Below are 23,287 nucleotides of genomic sequence, written 5' to 3'. Positions count from 1 at the left end.
AAACTGTAAATGCACATACTCTGGTAACACAGCCAAAGGCTAAGATAGATGATAGGACAGAGAGCCATAATCTTCTGTCATATTTTCCAAAGTTGGTACTTATAGAAAGGCACTTGGAGAAAGAAATAATTTTGCTGGCTTCCAAATGACATTGTACTGCTATAGTCAGATGTCAGAGAGGTTATAACAGTATGCTGTTAGATGTTGTAAAGGTTATGATGATTTTGGCAAACACATAGAATTTGTAGGCCACATCAACATTTGAACACTGATGTTCCTTAAACAATATCTGCAGTGCGGCAAGGTGCTTTATCCTGCAGACAGATCACAGCATTTTTAGGGAGTACCATTGCCATGAAGGGTTGGTACTGGGTTTGCAACAATGTTTTAGTATAAGATGTTTTTGGTTTAGGTTGTTCATAACATTCACATGAATTCCAGGACCCAAGATTTCCCAGTAGGTCATTGCCCATGGCATCACACTGCCCTTTCTAGCTTGCCTTATTTCCATAATGCATCTCTCTGGTTAAGTGAACCATATGTACCTGTCCATCACCGTGATGTGAAATATAACATGATTCATCAGTCCAGGCCACCTTGGGCAATGGCTCCATGGTCCAGTACTGATGGTCACATGCCAAATGTAGGACAATGGACAGGGGTCAGCATTGGCATTCTGGCATTCAGCAATGGCAGCTACGCAACTGCATACTCAACAACCCGCAAAGCACTGTGTGTTCTAACAATTTTCTATCAAAGCCGGCATGAACCTTTTCACCAATCTGTGCAGTAATAGCTCTTCTGTGAGAAGTCTATGGGCTAGTCTTCGCTTCCCCTGCACATCAGTGCGCATTGAGTGCCCATGACCCTGTTGTCAGTTCAGTTGTCCTTCCTTGGACTACTTTTGGTAGGTACTAACCACTGCATACTGGGAACACCCTACAAGACCTGCCGTTTTGGAGATGCTCTGACCTTGTCATCCAATGATCACAATTTGGCCATGTCAAAGTCACTCAACCTTAGGCTTATCCATTTTTCCTGTTTTAGCAGATCAGTTTCAAGAACTGACTGTTAACCTGCTGCCTATTAAAATCCCACAGGTTACAGGTGACATAGTGGCCATGAATCAATCAATCAGTCAATCAATTTATCTATCTATCTATCTATCTATCTATCTATCTATCTATCTATCTATCTATCTATCTATCTATCTATCTATCTATCTATCTAGATGAATAACTGCAGTGTAGATATACAAAGATATTCAAAAATTGTAGTAAAGTACACAGATTCCAGAGAAACACAACGTTTTGGACAGAGGTCCTTCATCAGCTGTCCAAGCAAAGTGCTTCTGAATTAGTTGTAGGAGGAGCCAGTTTATATTTTCATCATAACATTCTTTCCATTCTAAAGTATAGATGAGTTCTTTTCTTTATATATATATATATATATATATATATATATATATATATATATATATATATATATATATATATAGCTTTTAACCTAGAATACATATATATGTTTTATGTCATTTAGGTTGAAAGCAACTCTTCCCCCATCCAGAATTGCACAGAAGCATAATAAAACATTTCTTTTGAATATGGGTGTTTGGGAGTTTCAAATAGCTGCCATAGTCCACTTAAGTGTTGGGAATCCGAGAGTGTCACATGCTACTTTGAAACACACGTGCTTACTTCCCTCCCCCTAGAAACACCCTATCCCAAAAAATCAGGGCAGCCATGCCAAGAATAGCACTGTACTGTTTATGCAGATCACAGGGCCCCTTCAGCTTACACTGGGGTTAAAGTGTTTGAATGAACAATAGTGTGTAGCCCTTATGTACATTGTATTTTGAGCTCAGTGCTATAGGCAGATGTGCTTCTGTATGAAACCCCATTTCCCCTTATCTCTCAGGTTTTCCTTTGTGCTCATTGACATGCCATATGAACATTTTGTGACTGAGCACAGAAGAAATCTTTGAAGACTGACGTCTCATCTTCTATGACACAAAGTGTGATAGAAAGGAGGTCAGCAAAAGGTTTGTCTGGAGTAGTTTGAGCAGAGTATTAATAATCTGTCCACCTTCACAAAATAGAAACAGAAATGCATGCTGATGTGCTCTTATTCACCATATCCTCCATTTCATTAATGTGTTGGAAAAATTATTTAGTCCTTCCATTTTGAAATTAATGAAATTGCCATAGAGGCAGGGTCAAGTGAGGCAGGGACAGATGAATGTCAGCAATTGCATCACTTCACTATACTCTTGAGTTATACTGAATCTAGATGTCCTTTTGGAGGACAAGTGTCCATCAAGAATCATTTTTAATCTCATAAATGAATTATTTAATTTTCTACATTCAAAAACTTTAATTCTATTCCAGTTTAATAAACTGATGGTACCTCATTATGGCACATTCAGGGATAATAAATGAGTTTCAGGATGATTTAGGCCACTTGCAGATCTACCAGCTTTGGGGTGACTGCCTGCAAACACAGACATGACTGATGATTAACCACAGCTGTGTTCTTAGTTTTGACAGCAATAATCATATTGCTGGAAATGCAGGAGTTACAGAAATCTTACAGACACTGACAATTCTGTACACAACAGCTATCCCAGAGCTTTGTGTTTTACCTGCCTCTATGGAAAGGTTCCAATGTTCATCTTTGGATATACAAAAAGAGTAAATGTATAAAAAGCTGGACAATATATTACAGAGCACCCATAGTCTGAAAGACACATCAACTCTATGTGCAGCGATTTCACCATATGAACCAGCTGTGATTCTCTAAGATAATGTCCTTGTTTTCTCATAGCCCTATTCATCTTTTCTTATAGCCATATTCATCTTTCATCTCACGCTCCTCCTGGCCTTCCCTCCCTTCCTATGTGATGGGATCGTGCAGCTCCGGAGCAAAGCTATTTCTGTCCTTGTATATTCTTCACTGGCTGCTGCCAGCCGGCATAGCGTTGTCACGGTGATAGGCATCTCCACCAGCCTCCCTCAGCCAATCAACAGACCAGGTGTTTATGCCAAGAAACACGATCATTTTCCATTTCCTTCCCACTCCTCTAGTATGAGACTAAGGGATTAGTAGCAGAATCTATTGAGCAGTGCAAAGTGAAAAAAACTGGACCCTTGGGAGAGGCTCTCTGAGGATGGGAAATGCTCTGTTTAGCCTTGGAAGAGGGACCTAAACTGCACAGTCAAGGTGAGAAGAACCATGAGCAGGGCTTTTAGTTATGGCGGTTTAGAAGGAGGTTTATCAATTAAGATGTTTTTGATTTATATTGCATAAACCATTACCCTCATGTAGATACAGTAGGAGTAGTTTGGGCTTATTTTTTTTTATGAAACCTGTTAGGCCTCATTCACATGCTAGTTGGGAAGCACTGCACAATATATGGTGTGGGCATATGTATGCATTTCAGTGCCTGAACATGCTTTTGCAATGAACTGTTTCCTTCTCAAAGATAGAAATGTAGTAAAACTCAGGTATGAAGACGCTAAGTGGTGTGTTTTACTAATGTCCTGCAAGATGAATGTCCACTGCGTTGCTTGAAAATGATCTGGACACTACAAATACATTTTTCTATATTTCATGATAGGTTAGCAGTAAACTTGCAGTTCTCCCAATGCGTGTTATTGTTTCTCTTTAGTTTTGCCTTGTGAGAGCCACAGATTTAGACCTCCAGTTCTATGGTTGGAGATTGTGTGTTGCCATAGTGATGAGTTAACTATGGTTCCAGATGTAGTCCAGTACCTGAAGGCATGTTCCTTTCAATTATCTTGACCTTCTCATGCTATAAAATACATAGCCTATACCATTCACATAAATCCTACTTATGTACATTTACCAGAATGTTAGGAGTGTGTCCTACAAAATTGAAATTGAAAGCATTCATCATACCACTGGCAGATGAAGTATGCTTTATTCAGTAGTTTAGTGCCATGGTTTGATCTGTGAGTGCCTGCTGGATGAAACAAAAGCATATGAAATACAGCAGAAATAGATATTTTGTTGCCATGGAAACATTCCTCATTTCTTCACTCAACATGGTGAATGACATTAACAGTATAATAAGGATATTAAAGAGGTTAACTGTTCAGAATATTCAGTCAGAGCTTTTTTAAATGTTATAGTTATTAAATAACACAGTAACACTGTATCCAAAATGTTTAGGCCCATATATAAGTCATAGCTAATAGGTTTCATCAGAAAAAAATATGTTTCACAATTTATATAACTTTTAACTTGATTGCTTTTTGTCCCCCAGTCAGTAATTTTCAACAGAAAAGTATATATATAGCATATATACACTGTGTATATATATATATATAGTGTGTGTGTGTGTGTGTGTGTGTGTGTGTGTGTGTGTGTGTGTGTGTGTGTGTGTGTATGTGTGTGTGTGTGTGTGTATCTGTAATTGCAGTAACAGTACTTCCTAAAAATGAATGTTTTAAAAATTAATAATAGCATATGTACACAAAATATTTCTCCTGTTAACACCATGGAAATCTTGAGAGCACATCCTGGTCTAGTGAGGACATTCCAGACTGTGTGTTTGTTAGAGAGAGAGAGAGAGAGAGAGAGAGAGAGAGAGAGAGAGAGAGAGAGAGAGAAAGATAGAAAGTGTGTGGTATCGAATCACATGTAAATGGTCAGCAGCAGTGGGGTGTGCCTGACATAGTGGAAAAGCCGAGAGGCAGGGCAGCAGGACAGACTCAATGGGGCAGACCATCATATTTATAGAGAGAAATGAGAGCCTTGACCTTCATTGCTCATTTCAGGGCAATCCCTCTACATATTGAGTACCGTAGAACCAAGCACCAAGCACTGCACTCCAGCCTCATATCCATTTGGCTCCATATTTTGATTCTTTAACTCTCATGCAAGTTCATGCTTTCTCATGCAAGTTCATGTTTTACATGGTCTATGGAGTTTTTATTTCAAAACATTTTTTTAAAAACTCAGTTTAAGAACATCCTAAGTCAGTTGTCAAAACTATGAACAGACTGTACATATACATGACAAAATCTCACATTATGTTTTATGTTATGTGTTCATGATATGGTTTCATGTAACTGAAGAAAACAGAAAATAGCAGAGCTAACTTTTTTATATTAAAAGGTCTAATGATACCAAAGGGATCTAATGTTAACAGACTAGCATACAACATCTACATCATATCATATCCTAATTCATCCATAGCAGTAGCCAGTTGTTGAAACTTAAGATGGCAGTCACAGCAGGTCAAATATTTTTAAACATGTAAAGTGTATTGTGTTTTGAAGACAAATCTGGATGCAGGGTGCAATTTATGATGAACAGATTAAATTCTTATATGGATCATATTAAATATACTCTAAATGTAATCTAATAATGATGGCTGTACAAAAATATGCAAATGCTTAATGGATGTCTATGTTGGAATGAGTACACAGGGAAGTTTTCATTTGCAAAGCAGGGTAAATTGTCATTATTTAGCCAGTGCTGAGAAGTTGTTCATCTTGGTGTATATTCTTATCTACAAAGGGTACTTTTGGTGAGTGATCTGTATGCACGTCTTTTGAGTGCTTCAAAAGCGCCTCCAGTGTTGTCTGTTACATAACCCTTCACAGGGCCCCTTTGCTATTTTTGTTCCTGGATACACGTCTCAGTGAGGTATTTTCTGTGGTGACTCGCTTACATCAGTAGGTCTTATAGTGTACTCTCAATAAGCAAGAAGTGGATCACTGATGAGACTTCTATTTGTCTTATTTGGCTTTATCTATGCTGTTCTTCAGGGCAATGTACTGGAATATGTCAGACAGGAATTATGAGGGAAGCTGGATCTGACTGGACCTACTGGATAAAACCATATTTGAACACCAGGTTTGTAGCTTAATGGCAATCGGTGTATTTCATGTGTAAACTGTAGTTGCTAGACGCTTATTCACCGGCTCACGTCTGTCCTTCACTGCTCTGCTCTTGTTCTGTGTGTAATGGCCCATCGCGCGGTCCTTTCGCGAGCGAGATGCCCCTGTCGTTTCAACTGCAGGACAGCTCTCTTTTACGATGTGTCAGGCTTCGGCTGTTGTGTCCACTGATACGGCGGGGGGCTGATACATGACGTAATGACATTCCCATGCGTCGGGAAATATTTTCCCGTGACGTGCATGTTGTTTCACTCTTAGAGTTGGAGCTGGTGCCGTTCATGCAGATGTTAAGGAATGGCGATCAGTCGAGAAGCAAACACAGCTGGTAAAACTTTTACGTGTCCCATTCATTAACTCGGCGTTCATATGTTGACGAAAAACAAGGCTATATACGCTTAACTGGGATCGTTCCTTTATGTAGTCCGTGGGTCTGTTTTTAGAAAATCTTGTCAGTCTCTGTGTGACTCAACCATACTCATGGTTCCTGAGAGGACACTGATCCACTTCTATTTTATCGCCTCCCTCCACTTATTCGTCCACTCACTCATTCATTCTATAGTGCAGAGGGAAACCCAAGAATGAGGTCAGAGTGACCTTGAGGGGAATGCACTCTGATTGCTGACTCCTGTCACCTCCAGCTACCTTTCATCATAAGTCATGTCACCACCATTTCGGCTGATTAAATTTTCACTGGATATTTGAAAAAAAGTACTTTTGTCTGGTGAACTAACACCATGTTTTAAAGTAGACTGAAGCATGTGCTTGTCATTTGGTTTCTGATATTATGGCAAGAAGTCTTTGGATGTCCTAATTAATATGAGCTCAGAGGTCTGTACCAGATAATCTTATATAACCTCATTAAAGTCACATTGTGATATGTGAGAAGATTATGCGTGCACATGAACTGCTCTCATGATGAGCCAGCCAGGATTAAGTGTGGAAGTTGCATTGTAAAATAACTTTTAAAGAAAAAATATGTTTATGTTACACAAATTATACATTAATTGCACCTTTTTGGTTCTTTGATTTGCTGCTCACAAACTAAACTGAATGACACATTTACATCATACTGCTCTTAATCAGAGAAGTCAATTTGTCAACAATGTACATTTGTACATCACTATACAGTATGTATTACATAAAAGTAACAATGCTTATTTACTGTAAATAGTTATACTTAACAACTGCATAGTCATTTTAAGCAGTAAGCCTTAATTTCCAGTCAGTTTCATTTAATGCTTCTCTACTGTGTATACCTGACTTCTTAAGTAAGCTCTTTTCCTGTATACTTGGAGCATACAGAGCAAGTTGGTAGCAACACCAAGGTCGTAGGTTCAAGTCCCAGGGAGTATAAATACTGACATACTGATAAATGTGTACATATGTAAGTTAGTCAAGTACATCTGCCAAATGATGTAGATGTAAGTACACATCCAGGCTGTTGGTCATTCAATTCTACTGGTATGTGTCAGAATATAGTTGGCATAGGGGTTGTAATTTTGTCTGTAAATAGCATTTAGTACATTTGTATAGTGATGTGGTTATTTAACTGTGGTTAACCACCTCAGTGTAACTCAAACTATCTTAGGAAAGTAGTCCACACAATAGAAGTTATCCTTTAAAGATACTGGATCAGCCATGTTTCTTTCTGTGACAGACTTACACAAACAGAACACAGACAAAACAGACACCTACACACTATGGAACATAACCGTTATGAGACAGAATGCCCCAAGTCAAAGTGATATCTGTTTGGTTAGGCCTTTTATAATGGCTTTTCGCATAGTTAAGGACAATAAGAATGGTGTATAGATTATTAAATCATGTGGGTACAGTGCTTATTGGTAATTTTTCTCACTTTTGCTTTTGAAATAATGTTTTTGTATTTGTGAAAAAAGCTCCATTATTGAGAAAGTTCTGGCTTTGCAGTTCACAACATACTTGTGCCAGAGAAAAATGGTCCTTGCAGATGAGCCACAGCAGCACACCAGATATGGCCATGGTGAGTCTTTGTGTTTCTTTGTTCCTTGTTACGTGGTCTCAGTTGGCCTTTGGTGCACAGGAACATACTGTAAATGTTACTTTTAGAATAGAGACCTTTTTGGAACCTTGAAAAACCTGACATTTATCAGACATTTATCAATACATTTTTTTTGCAAAAATGTCTTATTACATGATTTATATTTTCAGATGTCTCGGAACTGTTACTCAAGTCTATGTGCACAATGCACTGAAGACACTTTCTGAACCCTTTCTGGAAAAACACATACATGAATATGCTGAAAAGAAAATCATCCATTTTCTGAGACATACGCGGCCTGAAGCATCCGTCCAACAGACATTCAGACATTAATGGCACTTAAAGATTTTACAAATATTTGTTAAACGACAGTAAATAGGACATTTTATTCTATCAGACCTGGTGTTTTTCTTGAGAAAATAAAGTAGCAAAATGTAGCATAATTATTGATGATATAAAAATAACTATTTGGCATTATGGAAAATACTGATCTGTCTGTAGGAGTAGGATGTTCCCAACAGGGATGCTATTTGAAAAAAGACATAAACAAAGATTCTAAAATGACTCAAAGTGTCCATATTTCTGGCACAGAGGACAGCGTAAGACTAGAAGAAAGAGCTGAGACAGGGGATGTGAGGTCATGTCCCAGTATGGAGACAAAGACTGTGGAGTCAGGAGCTAGTCCCCCCTTACAATGCAGTGACCAGTATCCAGTCCAAACGTGGACAAAGACATCCAGTTTCCCTCCCCCTGGCAAACGTTGTTTCCAATTAGGGGTTGACTTGCTGTCAGAGGGTTTGCACAAAAAAGAACAGAAACCAAAGAAGGCGGGAAAGTATGTTTGCCATTATTGTGGAAGAGCATGTGCTAAACCCAGCGTACTGAAGAAGCACATACGCTCTCACACTGGAGAGCGGCCATATCCATGTGCTCCTTGTGGTTTTTCCTTTAAAACTAAAAGCAATTTGTACAAACACAGAAAGTCTCACACACATGCTGTCAAAGCAGGGCTGGCTCTGTTTTCTGAACAAGACAGCAAGAATATTGGTGTAGATGATGAACTGACAGTCGGAGAAGGGGAGATGCAGTCTGATGCTGAGCAGAGCACAGACACGGATGAGGAGGTCATAGAAGAAGACTTGACCTTGGACAGAGGCAGTTCAATCCAAATAAAAGACAGAGAGGATATTGTACAGGAAGAATGCAGTAAACAGAAGGAACCTGTAAGGACATACATCCCATGCTCCTCCAAACAGGAGCCTGTGTCATCATTAGGAAAAGTGTCTTTATGGCAGTTCAGAGAACTGATGGCACCTGCAATTGTCGCTCAGGTGGATCAGGAAGTTGAGTCTTCCACCGTTAAGCAACGACTTGCCCTTAGGCTTTCAGAGAAAAGGAGTCAGGATTCAGACCAGTCTCTCTCCCTCCCCAGCTCATACAGCAAAGGCAGCACGGACTCTGGTTACTTTTCGCGCTCTGAAAGTGCAGAACAGCAATTCAGTCAACCAAGTGCAAGTGCCAAGTCGTACCAAGAAATTATGTTTGGGAAGTGTTACAGACCAAGCTCAAAACCAAGACAATCAATCACTGTACAAACTTGCATGACAGACATAAATGAGACTACATCAGGTCTGAAGATTAAACTGACCAAGGACAAGGTGCCTTGGGAAGCTACATCCTATTTGCACAGACATAAAAAAGACCTGGTCAGATCAATCAAAATTGAATCAGAATCTTTTCATGAAGAAGACTTTCAGGAGATCCCTGAGATATTTCATAGCAGTGCTGAACATTCAGGAACCCTGTCTGAAAGTGGTTTGCTTTTACGGAGCAACTCTCTTCCCAATCCATCTGATTCCAACTTGAGTGCTCCACAAGGGCTGAGAAGTAGTAATTCTTTTGATGAGAGGATGACAAGTGATGAAGTGTCCTATCGTGGCTCAGTAAGCATGAGAAAGCTTATGAGACAGACTGCTTTTGAGCACTCTGCTCATGAAGGACACACAGATTCAGATAATCACACTTCTCTGGTTTGTGGCCTGAAATCAGAGCAGAAGGTTCACAATACAGATGAGTCTAAAGTTGGAATAGAAAATTGTCAAGAATTTGAGTCATGTCTTATGTTTCAAAGCCACATGATGGAAAATGCCACAAGGAAACGTAGGAAAGGCAAGAATACTATAGAAGAAGAAGATTTTCCAACCCAAAATAAGCCTTTAGGCCTGTCTGAACTCTCAGGGGAGTTTGATACAAAGTACGACATTCAGGAGACTACATATAGTGACACAGAGAGGAGAGCTGGCAGCAATGTAATCTCTGTAATTCAGCATACAAACTCATTAAGCAAGCTAAGTTCTGCAGAGAAGTCCACAGACTCTGAGCCACATCAGTTTGACAAAAGTATAGTTTACCAGTTATCAGAAAAGGAGCAGAATAAGGAAAGACACAAAACTGACCTCTTTTTTAACTCTGGAAAAATAGAGAGGCAAATGGGTAGCAGTACTCTGCTATACCAGAGATCTTACTTAACTAAACAACCAGCATCTCAGTCTGGTATACAGGTTCCAGAGATAAGAGTTACTGAGGAGCCTGACAAACCAGAAAAAGTGCAAGATGTTCATGTTAAACCAAAGGAAAAACATGGTGAGGAATTTCAGTGGCCTCAGAGGAGTGAAACCTTGTCAAAATTTCCAGTTGAAAAGTTACCTCCAAAAAAGAAACGTTTGCGATTAGCTGATATAGAATGTTCCTCTGGTGAATCCAGCTTTGAATCTGCTTGTACAAGTCTCTCCAGGAGTCCAAGTCAAGACAGCAACTTATCTCACAGCTCAAGTTTCTCTCAATCACTTGACAGAGAGGAGAATATTAATGTTGCATCCCCAGCTAAATTGGATGAGTTTAGTAAGCCTTTGGAGTTCCTATCTGTGCCTGGAGGCTCACTAAGTCATCACAGAGAGATGAGGCGCTCTGCATCAGAACAGGTTCCTTGCAATTTGCCCATGGAGTTACCAGAATTTAGAAGCAAGTCCTTTGACTATGGCAACCTTTCTTCCCAAGCTAGTTCTATGCAAGGTGATACCTGTTTGAGTGCATGGGGATTAAAAGAGCGGAGAAGAGGCTACTTGGTTAGACAGGCATCTCTGAGTGCCGATACAGAGATTTTAACACATGACAAATCTTTTGATCTGAATGTTACTCAAGGTAGCTCACATCGAGCTGAAATAAACAGAAGAGTATCTTCACCAGACAGACAGCTTTTGTTGGAAGGATGCTCTACTGGCATTGAGAAAATGAGGTATTCTTTGACACATGGAATTGTCTGTCCACAGCAAGTAATTTCAGCAGAGCAAATCCCATGTCATAAACAATCTCTGCATCCCCAGACCTTGCAGTTGCGTGACTTTCATGGCATAAAGCATAAAATAAAGAAAGAATTGGAAGATTCAGATTTAACAGAGTGTCCTAGAGTTGCTGTGACAGATCTACCAAAAGATCATCCAGAGAGTGTAAATAATGTTCTGTCAACAATAGCAGTTCTTTCACAAGCTCAGCCTGCTTTAACCAGTCAGAACTTGGGTAGTTTGCTGGTTCCTGTCAGAATTCAGATGCAAGTGCCATGTTATGGAAAAATCACATACACAAGTATATCTCATATTCTAGATTCCCAGAATATCACAAACTTTGGAAGTAATAATGTCACGTCTCAGGGTCAACTTGTAAGTGTACCAGTACAGCATAGGGTAGGTTATAATCTACCTCAGATGCCAGGACACCAAACCCCACTGCTGGACAACCCTCAGTTATCACCTGCAAAGCTTAAAACGGGCATACCCCTATCCTTGACCTCCAGAACCATTTCAACCACAGAGGCTCCCAGTGGTGGAGCAAACAAGCGTATGCTTTCCCCTGCAAGCAGCGTTGAGCTGTTTATTGAAGCAACACAGCAAAAACGTGCCAAAGATGAGAAGATGTATGGGCAAATTGTGGAAGAACTTAGTGCTGTAGAATTAGGACATCCTGGTAGTGAAAAAGAGAAATTCAAGAAAGAGAACAGGTCGACAATTATCCAAGAGTCATCTGTGACTGTTGAGGAGATAGATGTGGATGACCCCAATATAGAGCTATGCCATAAAGCATTGTTACCATTGTCTAGCAGTGTTCGTCAAGTAGAAGATATATTAAAAACTTTGCCAATGCCAGTACACATTACAACCAGTCAAGGTTACTCCATTGCTACCAGAGATGTTGCTAGTGCTTGGATATTGTCTCAGTTTCCAAGTCTTCACACTACAACATGTGTAAGCTGGTGTTATCTAAACTCTGCCAAGCCAAACTGCACCCAAATGACTCCTCATTTCTCCGTTTATGCCTCTTGGTTCGTGAGATGCCACAATCCCAATCCTCCCAATCTCAGCACAGGAATGGTTCTTTCTCTTCTCCGGTCCAAACAGAAGCCACAAAACACCATATACACGCTTGCAGACATGTATGAGCCTGGAAAACGTGTTACTACAACATGGTGGAGTCAGAAGCAGGAGCAGGTTAGCATGTATTATTTTTGATTGATTCTTCCTTATTTAGTCATTAGGTACAGTACGTACAGCATCAATTTGCTTACAGTTATTCGTTAATTTTACAGGTGTCTGTGGAGAGTAGCATGGATAACATAAGATATGGCACAAGAGTAAAAGATTTTAGACAAAAAAGCAAATCTATACATGAGGATAGCAAAGACACAGAGGCATCCTTAAGGCAAACAGAACCTGTTCGAGTAAAGATTTTTGAAGGAGGGTAAGTAACACCCTTCTGGAGAATTACTGGACAATTATAATTAGAAATGTTTACTGATATTTGCTAATGAAGGAGCATATGATCATATGCCTTTATCATTCAGGTACAAATCAAATGAGGACTACGTGTACGTTAGGGGCCGTGGCCGAGGGAAATATATATGTGAAGAGTGCGGTATTCGTTGCAAGAAACCTAGCATGCTCAAGAAGCACATACGTACCCACACAGATGTGAGGCCATATGTATGCAAGTGCTGCAACTTTGCCTTTAAAACAAAAGGTTGGTTTGCCGCATTTTAATATCAGATGGTAATCTGGGCTAATCAGGATATTTAGAGCTGATGAAGTCAAATGATGCCTTTTCTTTTAAAGGGAATCTCACCAAGCATATGAAGTCAAAAGCTCACACTAAAAAATGTCTTGAGCTTGGGGTTTCACCCATGGCCATGGACAATACAGATGTTGCTGGTAAATCCATTGCCTGTTTATTTCTAGGTAGTCTTTTAGTCGTCATTTAGTCTGTTTATTGTTTAAAGTGGGACAAATGTAAACAATTAGAGCTTACAGTTAATGTCAAAAAATGAGAAAGGTCAGTTTGTGAGGTTTTCTGTTGACTTTCAGATCACGAAGATGATGTACAGAAATCAGCCATCAGACTCGGAGCAGATGCAACAATTAAACATCAGTTCTCAGATCCAGATGACTCAGATGGCGGTGATGAAGATGGAGATGAACCAGATGATGAAGAGGATGATGAATATGATGGTGATTCCACACCAAGGACACTCTCAAGGAGCACCAGCCCTCAGCAAGGCACAGTAAACAAGCCATTTAACTCTGGCTGTTTCACCAGGAGCTTGGACACAGGCAGCAATCCCAAGGAAAGGCTTGAGGCTGTCACTCTCTGTAATGAGGATGACCTGACACTAGAGCAAGCAGGCACCTCATTTGATCCCTGCCCACCTCATCTGCTCTCACCTTGTTGGGAATCCCCTCATCAGCGATACATATGTCCAAGGGGAGATCATTTACCACAAAGTCATCTGTCTCCAGGAAGAGATACATCCCCCTTGAGGGCTATATCGCCAAGAAGTGATCTCAGCATCAGAGGAGATCTCTCACCCATTCACCAGCTCTCACCTGTTAGACCTGTGTCACCAAGGACAGACTTGTCCAGGAATCGAGCACACTCTCCCCATGGTCGACACAGGGGCATGCCGAGGGCTGCATCCCCACGCAAGAGCTCTTATCAGCACAGAGCCTACTTGGATCAGGGCAGGGGCCTGAGATTTGAAATCTCTCCACTGAGACAAACTATTGGGATTCAACCAGAAGTGGTATGTAACGTCATCATTTTAATTAAAAAGTTCTGATACTGGATGTTTCTAGATATACTTAGTGGAAATGCTTAGCTGTTTCACTATTATAGAAGGTTAATCAGTAAAATCTGCAATCCTTTAATCATAGCTTAGTCTCTTTATCAGTAAGCATTTGGTGATCACACCCTAAATTGGTTCAATGTGGAGGAGATCACACCCTAACTTGATTCACTGTGGAGGAGCGTGGAGTGAGTGCAGAACTGTAGAAAGATGAAAGAAATCTGATTTTCATTTTGGGCCCTACGCCATTCCTATGTGTGAAGAATAGGTGTCATGGAGAACATGGAAGTAATAGGGACATGTTAGGGTGTAAAAATCCTAACAGAATGGATGTGATGACTAGGAAATATTTAAGATGGAAGCTTTGAGATTTGGGCATGTTTTTTTCTCTCTGAAATTTGTATTATACCATTTAATCACTCACAACATCATGCACTGATAAACTTGTGATGTTTGCTGCAGGACCAGCGAGAAGGTGTTCTTCAAAATCTTTATGTGAGTGACTGCCAACACAGTGGTAATGATGCATCCACTCAGCCTCAGCGAGACATATTCAGCCACTTGCCTTTGCACTCTCAATGGCAGGTGCCCACTCCCATCCCAATGGTCCCTATTGGTGGGCTAAGAATGCCCTCTGTATTACCCGGTGCTGTTTTGGACAGACACTCTCAGTCTCTGCCACAGGGAGACATATTGGAGAGGGCTCATTTCAGCCAGTCGCCATTTCCTGTTCCAGGTCGTGGAGTGAACAATCCATTGTCCCAGCAGAAAGACAAGCCAGCCTCTTGCACCAGTCTTGTCAGCAAGGACAAGAAGCAAGAGGAAAGTGTTCACATCTGTGCAGAGGCTATTGCCTCCCTCCGGATTACTTCAGAGGATATCACTTACAATCCTCCAGGAAGTTGATTCTAACAGCTTTGTGCATAACATTAAAGCTAACAAAACATCAAGCTAACATAAAGCTCAGCTGATACTGAGAAGCTGTTGTTAAGGTGCAATATGTGGCAAAAAAATGAATGATGAGTATATGCACATGATATTGCAAACAGATGCACAACAAACATTTTAGTCAGACTGCCATATCGGTCTCACATTTCCATGAACTTCATTTTGTTTGTCTCAGTATATAAGCCCGTGCAAAACATTCATATGCAGTACATAAATCAAATCATGAGTTAAGTATTTTATTTGAACTGCAAAACCTGCATTTTGTAAACTATTTCTATTTTTTCAGCAACTAAAAATTAAAAAGTTACTTTCCAGATCTAGTGCATTAAACTGCATTGCTCATGATTATCGTATATCATCCCCATCTGATCAGCTTGTGCCTTTTAGAATTGTTTGCCTATGCCTCAGTGAGACCGAATTGTTGGATGTTTTGTTAATGCAGTGAATATAGTGTTGAATCAGATTGATCTGAGGTACTGTTGATGCTTTTGAAATTGCACTTAATCTTACAGTTTGAATAGTGAGTTCAGCAGTGCTATGATATTGCTTGGTATGTAGTTGTTGTTTGCTAGTACAACATTAAACTGTAATTACATTCTGTGAATTTTGAATGTGAATGATGGATATTTCTTTTTATTTATACCTTTAGCTATTCTGAAGGTTGTGCACATTTTCCCTTTGTTTAATCTTTATACTTTCAGCACTTATGCAACAATGTGACATCTCTAGATGTTGTTAATGTAGTTTATCTTATGACAACATACTATTGCTATAATAACCTAAAGTAATTAGCAAATGTTATGTATTTAGCTGATTATGTAAAGCACTTTGTACTGAACTAATTGATGCGGTGCAGATAATAATTGGACTAGTTGGAGTTGGTGTATGATTGATTTAATCAAATGGCACAACATTCCACCTACTGTTAAGTCAATTACATGCACATAAGGGTGCACTTGGTGTTGGGTAGTAAAGGATTACATATAAATTAGATAATGTATTCAGGTTATCAAAATAATTAATTACTTTTGAACTAGATTATATATTCAGGTTATGAAAAATAAATTTTTACAATCAGTCAAAAATGCATTTTAAAATTTTTTCATTTGATTATAGGTAACCTTTCTAAGAATTACATGGTTATGCTTTGACTCCTGACAGCATATACTGAAATAACAATCAGCCATAAATTCATGAATATTAATACTTATGTTTACTTTTTTTTTTTGCAAATATTCACTCATTAGGTGAATATCCATGTGTATGTGTGTTACCAACTAATTTAAGTACAGCTATTTTGGTTAATATTTTTGTAAACATATTCTAATACAAAAATCATTAATTAAACCTGTGTAACTAAACTGAGAATAACACATTTGGATTCTTCTTTTTGAGCAATCTAAAAGATTTTTGGTAATATAATAGGATTAGTGCCTGATTACATTTTCTAAGTAATCTTCCCCAACACTCACACACACACACACACACACACACACACACACACACACACACACACACACACACACACACACACACACACACACAAAACAATCATGTACTGTAATTATTTATTTTCTAGTGTGTCCTGTTTGAATAACCAGAATAACCAGATGTCTTGACAGGTTTCTCTTGCCATCTGATGAGTTGAGCCGTGTGTCTGTTGGATTATGTTTAACTGTAGGTGAAGTTGTTATTAAGTGTTTCAAAGGGAAGTATTATCAGTATCTTGCATTAGGTATACAGAGGAAATATAAAATAGCATGATAAAGTATTTTGGGACAAGATCAAAGTAAAGTTCCATATCTGTGTTCAGACTATAGACTATAGTTGGATTTTATATTCACTGTTTGAGTGTTATATGAGGGGTGTTTCATGTCATGTTTACATTATAATTGATAGAGTATCTTATTTCAGTTGGTTTAAATCTATTTATTGCATTTGATATATCACAAAAATCATATATATCTTACATGATCATCATTCACAAATACTCAGAAATATTTATTGCCCATAAAGGCAGCTGATTTCTCTGTGATACTAATTTTGGTTCTTTTTTTGATTACAAGATGTCCTTTAGGAACTGAAGAGGTATATTAAAGCTTAAATGATAAGCATTTGTCAGCAATGTTCTTACCTCAAATTACCTACAAATAAAGTTTAATAAAGAAAACCAAACAACACCTCCTTTACTTGATTTATGGTAACTCTAATGCTTTTAGGTTTCTCTTTTATTTTCTCTAATCAAAACACATTCAGATATGTTTTAAAATACCATATTGCCATTAGGTGGCAATATGTAATATGTACAGGACATTCAGAAACAGCAAAAATAAATGTTATGTTCACTATTGTCTAAGGGTTTTATAAATAAAACATCTTTAAATGGTTGAGGTACTTGATTTGAGGTATTTGGAAGGTTCTTGGTTCAAGTCCCACCACTGCCAAGTTGCCACTGTTGGGCCCCTGAGCAAAAGCCCTTCACCCTCAGTTGCTCAAGTTGTACATAGTCATAATTGTAAGTTGCTTTGGATAAAAGAGTCAGCTAAATGCCATAAATGTAAATGTAAACTATATAATTCTTTCAACTAAGCAGAACAGTAAAATTGATGATGTCAAATTAGTGACTTTGAATATATTACATAAGAATGTAGATAAAAGCTTGTTAATGTTGTGTACCCATGTTTAAAAATTAAGACTTGAGTGAAGCTTTCACTGAAGATAACTCTACGTCATTCCATTTTACCTGAGATTAAATGTTTAATATGCTTCACAGAGAATAAAAGAAAATAAAATAATAAAAGAATAAAAGGATGGATATGGATATTGAAAAAGAAGGAACAGAAGATGAAGAATTCCTAAGACCTTTCTCTTGAAATCTTAAAAAGACAAGAGCTGTCATTGGTAACCCAAAAATCCCAATCTTCTTTAGAGAATTAAAAAGATTTAAGCAATACACAAAGTCATAGTGAAAATGGTGAATATGTGCATCACTTTACTCATGAGGAACAAAAATGCATAAACAAAACACGTATACATGTGGGCTGCACATAATCTCCATGCAACTCTGTCAGCAAAAAAATAAACCGTTTGCAGGACACCACACACAATGAGTGGGAAAATGCATCTAAAAATAATGCTTTTGAAGCAATAGGGTAAAATTAATGGCTTCAGCCATCTAACAACTGATGTATTGAATCGTTCATTAGATCCTTACAAAAACCAATATGAAAGTAAGCACCATTAACCCTTGAATAAAATTTCACAAATATTTTTAGTAAGTCTTTAGAAATCTTATTGATGTTTTATTAAGTTAAGGTTTATATGTTCTACAATACTGGATACTACAATTTATAATTAATGAGTCTTTTTTTGTTTTTTATAAAAGATGCTTCTATAAATATCAATTTTTTATGTAATTCACTGCATTTACAGGGAACAAGAGTGTCAGTTGTTGAAGTGCTCTTGCTCTTGTGTGTAGTGTGCTGGGTTTTGACAGTGTGTTACTGGATTATTTTGAGGTCTGCCCATCACAGCTGCTGTCTGGGCAGGAGCTCTGCCACACAGAGCCCCTCTCCACTCCTCTCCTGTCTCCTTCACTGCTACTGTCTGTAAGTACTGAATGTTACCCATTTTGGTCTTATGAATCTAAATAACACTGTCTCTTACACTGGTTTTCTAAATGAGCATTACTTTTTGCTGGTACTTCTGGATGTTTGTTGTTAATTTGTGTATTGTAATGGGCCACAATACAAACATGTATATGGTGAATAGCAAGTACGCATGTAGAAGTCTTTTCCATACTTGTTCTCAAAGTGTTTTCGGAATGAATTACAAAGATATAAGGCTCATTCTTAAATCTAAAAAGTAACATTCTTTAAAAATGGATAATTACATGTATGTAGGTAAGCTTATATTCTCTGACACTCAAACGTACCATACAAAAGCTAACAGATATAGGTTTCAAAGGATCATTAAAGTAGCAAGACAAGATACAAACACCTGTTTCCAACCACAAGTAATGCTAAAACACAACAAGAATGTAATCATTAATATTAACAGAAAATGTGCTTGGGATTATTAAATAAGTTAACCATATCAAGAAGCTCCTAAAATAGACCAAAGGCCTACAACAGGTGTTATGTGCCATGCTTGTGAAGACAGGGGGAGTGATCAGCTCTGAGAGAGGCTAAATTTAACCAGATGAACAGGGAAAATAACCAGTGTAGATCCAAAGGGTAAACACATTCAAAGTGTAGACCTGTGACATAAATATCCTTTAAACTAAAAATCCCAGTATGGAAATGCAATTTCTTGTAAGCCATTTTAAGCGCAATGTCAACAAAGGTTTCCAACACACTCAAGTTATACAGACCTTTAACTTTCAGCAGACTTTCTAAACTACTCAAAGGGCAACAACAGTTCTGGGGCATTTAAGATAATTTCTGAAAGCCACTGGTGTAGGGGAAGAGCACACAGGGCATGCATGGGGTGGGTGGGGGTGTGTCTCAAGCTTAGTGGGAGGGTCTTGAGCTGGGGGGAGCCCCCAGGAGGTGATCATAAATTAAATATTAATAAAAATTAAAAAGGCCTTTACCTTGCCTCTTGTGGGGGCGGGGGGTGGGGGGGGGGGGGTTTGCACAACTCCATTACTGATGGTAGCTACTGAAAGACGAAAAAATCCAAAACACCAATTAAGAAACCCTCTTATGACTAACATTTTTTATGACTAAAAAAGATGAAAGAATCAGCCTACACTAATACAGAGAAAATCAGGTGCTAATGCAATTAATGCCAGTTTGTGAAAGTGCAAAATATACCACTAACAGCATCCAAAAAATATTGTTACCTCTTACAAGCTGAAATGGCTTTACTTAATATTAGAATCTTTGTCTTGTCCTCTCAGTGATATTGCATAGGAATGGAGGCTGTTGGCCATCCTGCAGATGTGCAGGCCTCTAACAGTGCCCCCACAGTGGATGTCACCCCAGACCTTACTGAGGATCTCAGTAAGCAGTTAGAGGACATTATCAGCTCCTACCAGGAGGCTGAGATGCCAGCTGAGTCTGAGGAACTGGAGGAAGAGGCAGTAACAGACATAAAAGAGCCTGACAGGGCCAAGGACCAGAAAATGGGGAAAAAAATGCTTAAAGGTCTTGGTGAGGCATATTTCCTTGCTGAACTGCAGAATAAGGAAGATTTTCAGATAGTACAGCAGTGCAGTACAGCAGTGGTATTGAAGTATATGATCATATATATATATATATATATATATATATATATATATATATATATATATATATATATATATATATATATATATATATATATATATATGCGTGTGTGTGTGTGTGTGTGTGTGTGTTACTACAGGGAAGGAGGCCATGCTCCTTATGCAAAGTCTGAACAAACTTGGTACCCCAGATCAGAAACTCGAAGCCCTCATCAAGAAGCATGCTGAGCTGGTGAGTATAGGTACCTTTCAACCACCAAATAGTGGCTGTGTTTTTGAGAACTATTTTGTGAAATTATGTTTTACTGAAGATGGTCTCTCTAGAGAGGAGGTCAAAGATTTCCAGAGTGTGTGTATGCATATGTGTGCTGTGCATAGCTGGAAGAGCATCGCTCTGAGCAGAAGGAGCTAAAGATGCTCCAGAAGAAAGTCCTGCAGGTTCTGAAAGAGAAAGACCAGCTGCAGAGTGAGCATAGCCGAGCAGTACTGGCTCGCAGCAAACTGGAGGGGCTGTGCAGAGAGCTGCAGCGACACAACAAGACCCTCAAGGTGGGAGCACTATATGTAAAACCGTATGCTCCTTTGGTCTGAGTACATAGAACATTTGCCAGGGTTAAATTAACAGTGTTGGAGTTTTGGAAATTTTTGAATTTTGAAATTTAACAGTGCCAATGTATATGAACACTGGCAAATTTGCAGGGGATGATTACAAACATAGAGAACTGACATAGGATAGTTACTGTGTACAGCTATATATTAATGAATTATTTAAACTACATTTGTGTATGTTGCATGTTGCAAGTCTGTAAAGATGAAGTGATAAACATTTATATTTATATTTATATGAATGTCTCATTCAGGAGGAGACCCTGCAGCGATGCCGTGAGGATGACCAGAAGAGGAAGGAGATCACCACTCACTTCCAGAACACACTTACAGACATACAAGCTCAGATCGAAGAGCACAGCAGCCGCAACAACAAACTGTGCCAGGAGAACAGTGACCTTGCAGAGAAGCTGAAGGGCCTCATAACTAAATATGACCAGCGAGAGGCGGTATGGGACCGTTAAAGCCTGGCAATGGTTACAGTTGACCTATACTCACCAGTGTTTATTCCACTGTCCCTAAAGCTGTCTACATTGAACTTCCATACATTGATTATTTGTCATGGTGTTGATCATAAATAATATACATGGGTTTGTCAATACATCATGTAAAACAAAAAAACAAACCAAGACCAAGACCTTGGGCACAATAATTAACCAGTTTCTTTACAACTGTTTTAGAATCTGGAGAAAGTGTTCAAGCACAGAGACTTACAGCAGAAGCTACTGGAAACAAAACTTACTCAGGCAAATGCAATGCTAAAACAGGCAGAAGATAAACACAAGCTAGAAAAAGCACATGTGAGTGTCATCGTTTTAAATAGCAGAGATATACTGCATCCAATTCATTGTATCTTCAAAAAGTCTCACTTTCTTATCAACTCATTAAACACAGACATATTCTCTTATTTGTTCATGTATAGTTACTGAAACAAACGGCTGAGGCTAAACTGCAGGTGACACTTCTAAAAGAACAGGAGAATGACATGAAGGCCCAGGTAAACTAGGATTATTATGTTTTTCCAGCTGTATTTTTTTTTTTTGAGGTTAACACACTATAACTTTGCTTACAGCTTACTCTTTATTCTGAGAAGTTTGATGAATTCCAAGGAGCTGTGTCGAAGAGCAATGGAGTGTATGCCACTTTCAGACAAGACATAGATAAAGTATGTGGCATTTAATAATTCTGATCAGTTCACAGAAACTTAAATCAGTTGAACATCAGTTAATTGGCTTACCTTCTTCCTATGCAGCTTATCACCTCCCTTGTTGCTTTAGAATTTTTTGGATCATGTGTTTATATCTATAGATGTCGAAGAAAATGAAAAAGCTAGAGAAAGAAGCAAACACTTGGAAATCACACTTTGAAGGCTGCAATAAAGCTCTTGTGGAAATGGTTGCAGAAGTAAGAAGCACATCTGACATTTAACACCTACTATAACATATTCATGGGACATGCTTTTCTTTTTCAGGTTTATTTTTTTAGATTTTTCAGATTCTAGGGAGAAAGTAACTTCAGGCTTGTTTGGTTCTATTCACCTTCTCTACAATTTACATCCTTGTTCAGAAAGCCCTGAGGGAGAAAGAGTTTGAGCTCTTCACTCTGAAGACCCAAAAACTTGAGAAGCTCTGCAGGGCGCTACAGGATGAGAGGAAAAATCTCTACCAGAAGCTTCAGGAGACCCAACTGACTGGGGCAGCAGAGGACACAATGACCAAAGAAGAGGTAACAGAAGAAACCAAAGCAATCTATCTGGAGCAAGAGACCACTGCAGGCACAGGGAATAAACCCACTGCTACTGCAGCACCTCTTACTAAAGATCCTGCTAATCTGAAGGCAGAAAAGGCAGTACTTCAAGAATTAGCAGCATCTTTTCTCATCTTGAATGTTCCTGAGCAGCCCATTTTACCTGCAGAGGCTATTGGGGTTTCAGAACACCCTGGAAGCACAGACTCTACACTGGAGCAAAGAGAACATACTGAGTTGCACCCTGATGAAGAGATTGACCCACCTACAGAAACATGGTCTGATGACAATCAAGCAATTAGAGACAAAGATATGGAGACAGTTGACTAAATGTTGTATGTCAGTGAGAATTGTTACACTGTTAGTCATGAGCTCAAACAATTTAAGCAACATGCTAAATAAACCATTCTCATTTGACAAATAAATATGTTGCCCAAGTTGTTATGGAAACAAAAATAAAGTGATTTCTATCATTTCCTTTTGCTTGGTTTTATTTAGTTTTATATAGGTTTATTTCAGATTGTTTCAACTCATCTGTAGGTTATGAACTCTGAATTTTCACTGCAGCAGCATCTTTTAACCAAACTTTGCCAGTGTGGACCTAGATAGTGCTTTTCCAAGTAAGAATGATCTGCTCACAA

General features: G+C 38.7%; 2 protein-coding genes across 10 annotated transcripts; both read left to right on the top strand.

The window, feature by feature from the left end:
* The first annotated feature begins 3,090 nt into the window (after window positions 1–3,090).
* Window positions 3,091–16,579, top strand: hivep2b (HIVEP zinc finger 2b). Of its 8 annotated transcripts, none has more exons than XM_081721487.1 (10): window positions 3,091–3,219; window positions 5,796–5,883; window positions 6,186–6,252; window positions 7,857–7,929; window positions 8,118–12,488; window positions 12,587–12,738; window positions 12,842–13,017; window positions 13,110–13,205; window positions 13,359–14,074; window positions 14,579–16,579. In XM_081721487.1, the coding sequence occupies exons 5-10, from the start codon at window positions 8,424–8,426 to the stop codon at window positions 15,020–15,022; spliced, it is 5,649 nt and encodes a 1,882-aa protein (XP_081577613.1). In that variant the 5' UTR covers window positions 3,091–3,219; window positions 5,796–5,883; window positions 6,186–6,252; window positions 7,857–7,929; window positions 8,118–8,423; the 3' UTR covers window positions 15,023–16,579. The 8 variants fall into 8 exon arrangements, with proteins under 8 accessions (XP_081577613.1, XP_026858193.2, XP_081577615.1 ...); XM_081721488.1 differs by lacking the exon at window positions 3,091–3,219 and adding an exon at window positions 5,640–5,702; XM_027002392.3 differs by lacking the exon at window positions 6,186–6,252.
* Window positions 16,580–18,530: 1,951 nt separating this feature from the next.
* txlnbb (taxilin beta b) lies at window positions 18,531–23,119 on the top strand. Of its 2 annotated transcripts, XM_027002396.3 has the most exons (10): window positions 18,531–18,672; window positions 19,968–20,220; window positions 20,435–20,526; window positions 20,673–20,843; window positions 21,155–21,349; window positions 21,581–21,700; window positions 21,823–21,897; window positions 21,973–22,065; window positions 22,209–22,304; window positions 22,467–23,119. In XM_027002396.3, the coding sequence occupies exons 2-10, from the start codon at window positions 19,983–19,985 to the stop codon at window positions 22,974–22,976; spliced, it is 1,590 nt and encodes a 529-aa protein (XP_026858197.2). In that variant the 5' UTR covers window positions 18,531–18,672; window positions 19,968–19,982; the 3' UTR covers window positions 22,977–23,119. The 2 variants fall into 2 exon arrangements, with proteins under 2 accessions (XP_026858197.2, XP_035388534.1); XM_035532641.2 differs by lacking the exon at window positions 19,968–20,220 and having other exon boundaries at window positions 18,635–18,672.
* Window positions 23,120–23,287: the final 168 nt, after the last annotated feature.

Source organism: Electrophorus electricus, chromosome 10 (assembly GCF_041902795.1).
Source record: "Electrophorus electricus isolate QZ-2024a chromosome 10, ASM4190279v1, whole genome shotgun sequence".
Classification (NCBI taxonomy): Eukaryota; Metazoa; Chordata; class Actinopteri; order Gymnotiformes; family Gymnotidae; genus Electrophorus; species Electrophorus electricus.
Note: the sequence above shows the minus strand (reverse complement) of the source record. Positions and strands in the feature narration are given on the sequence as shown.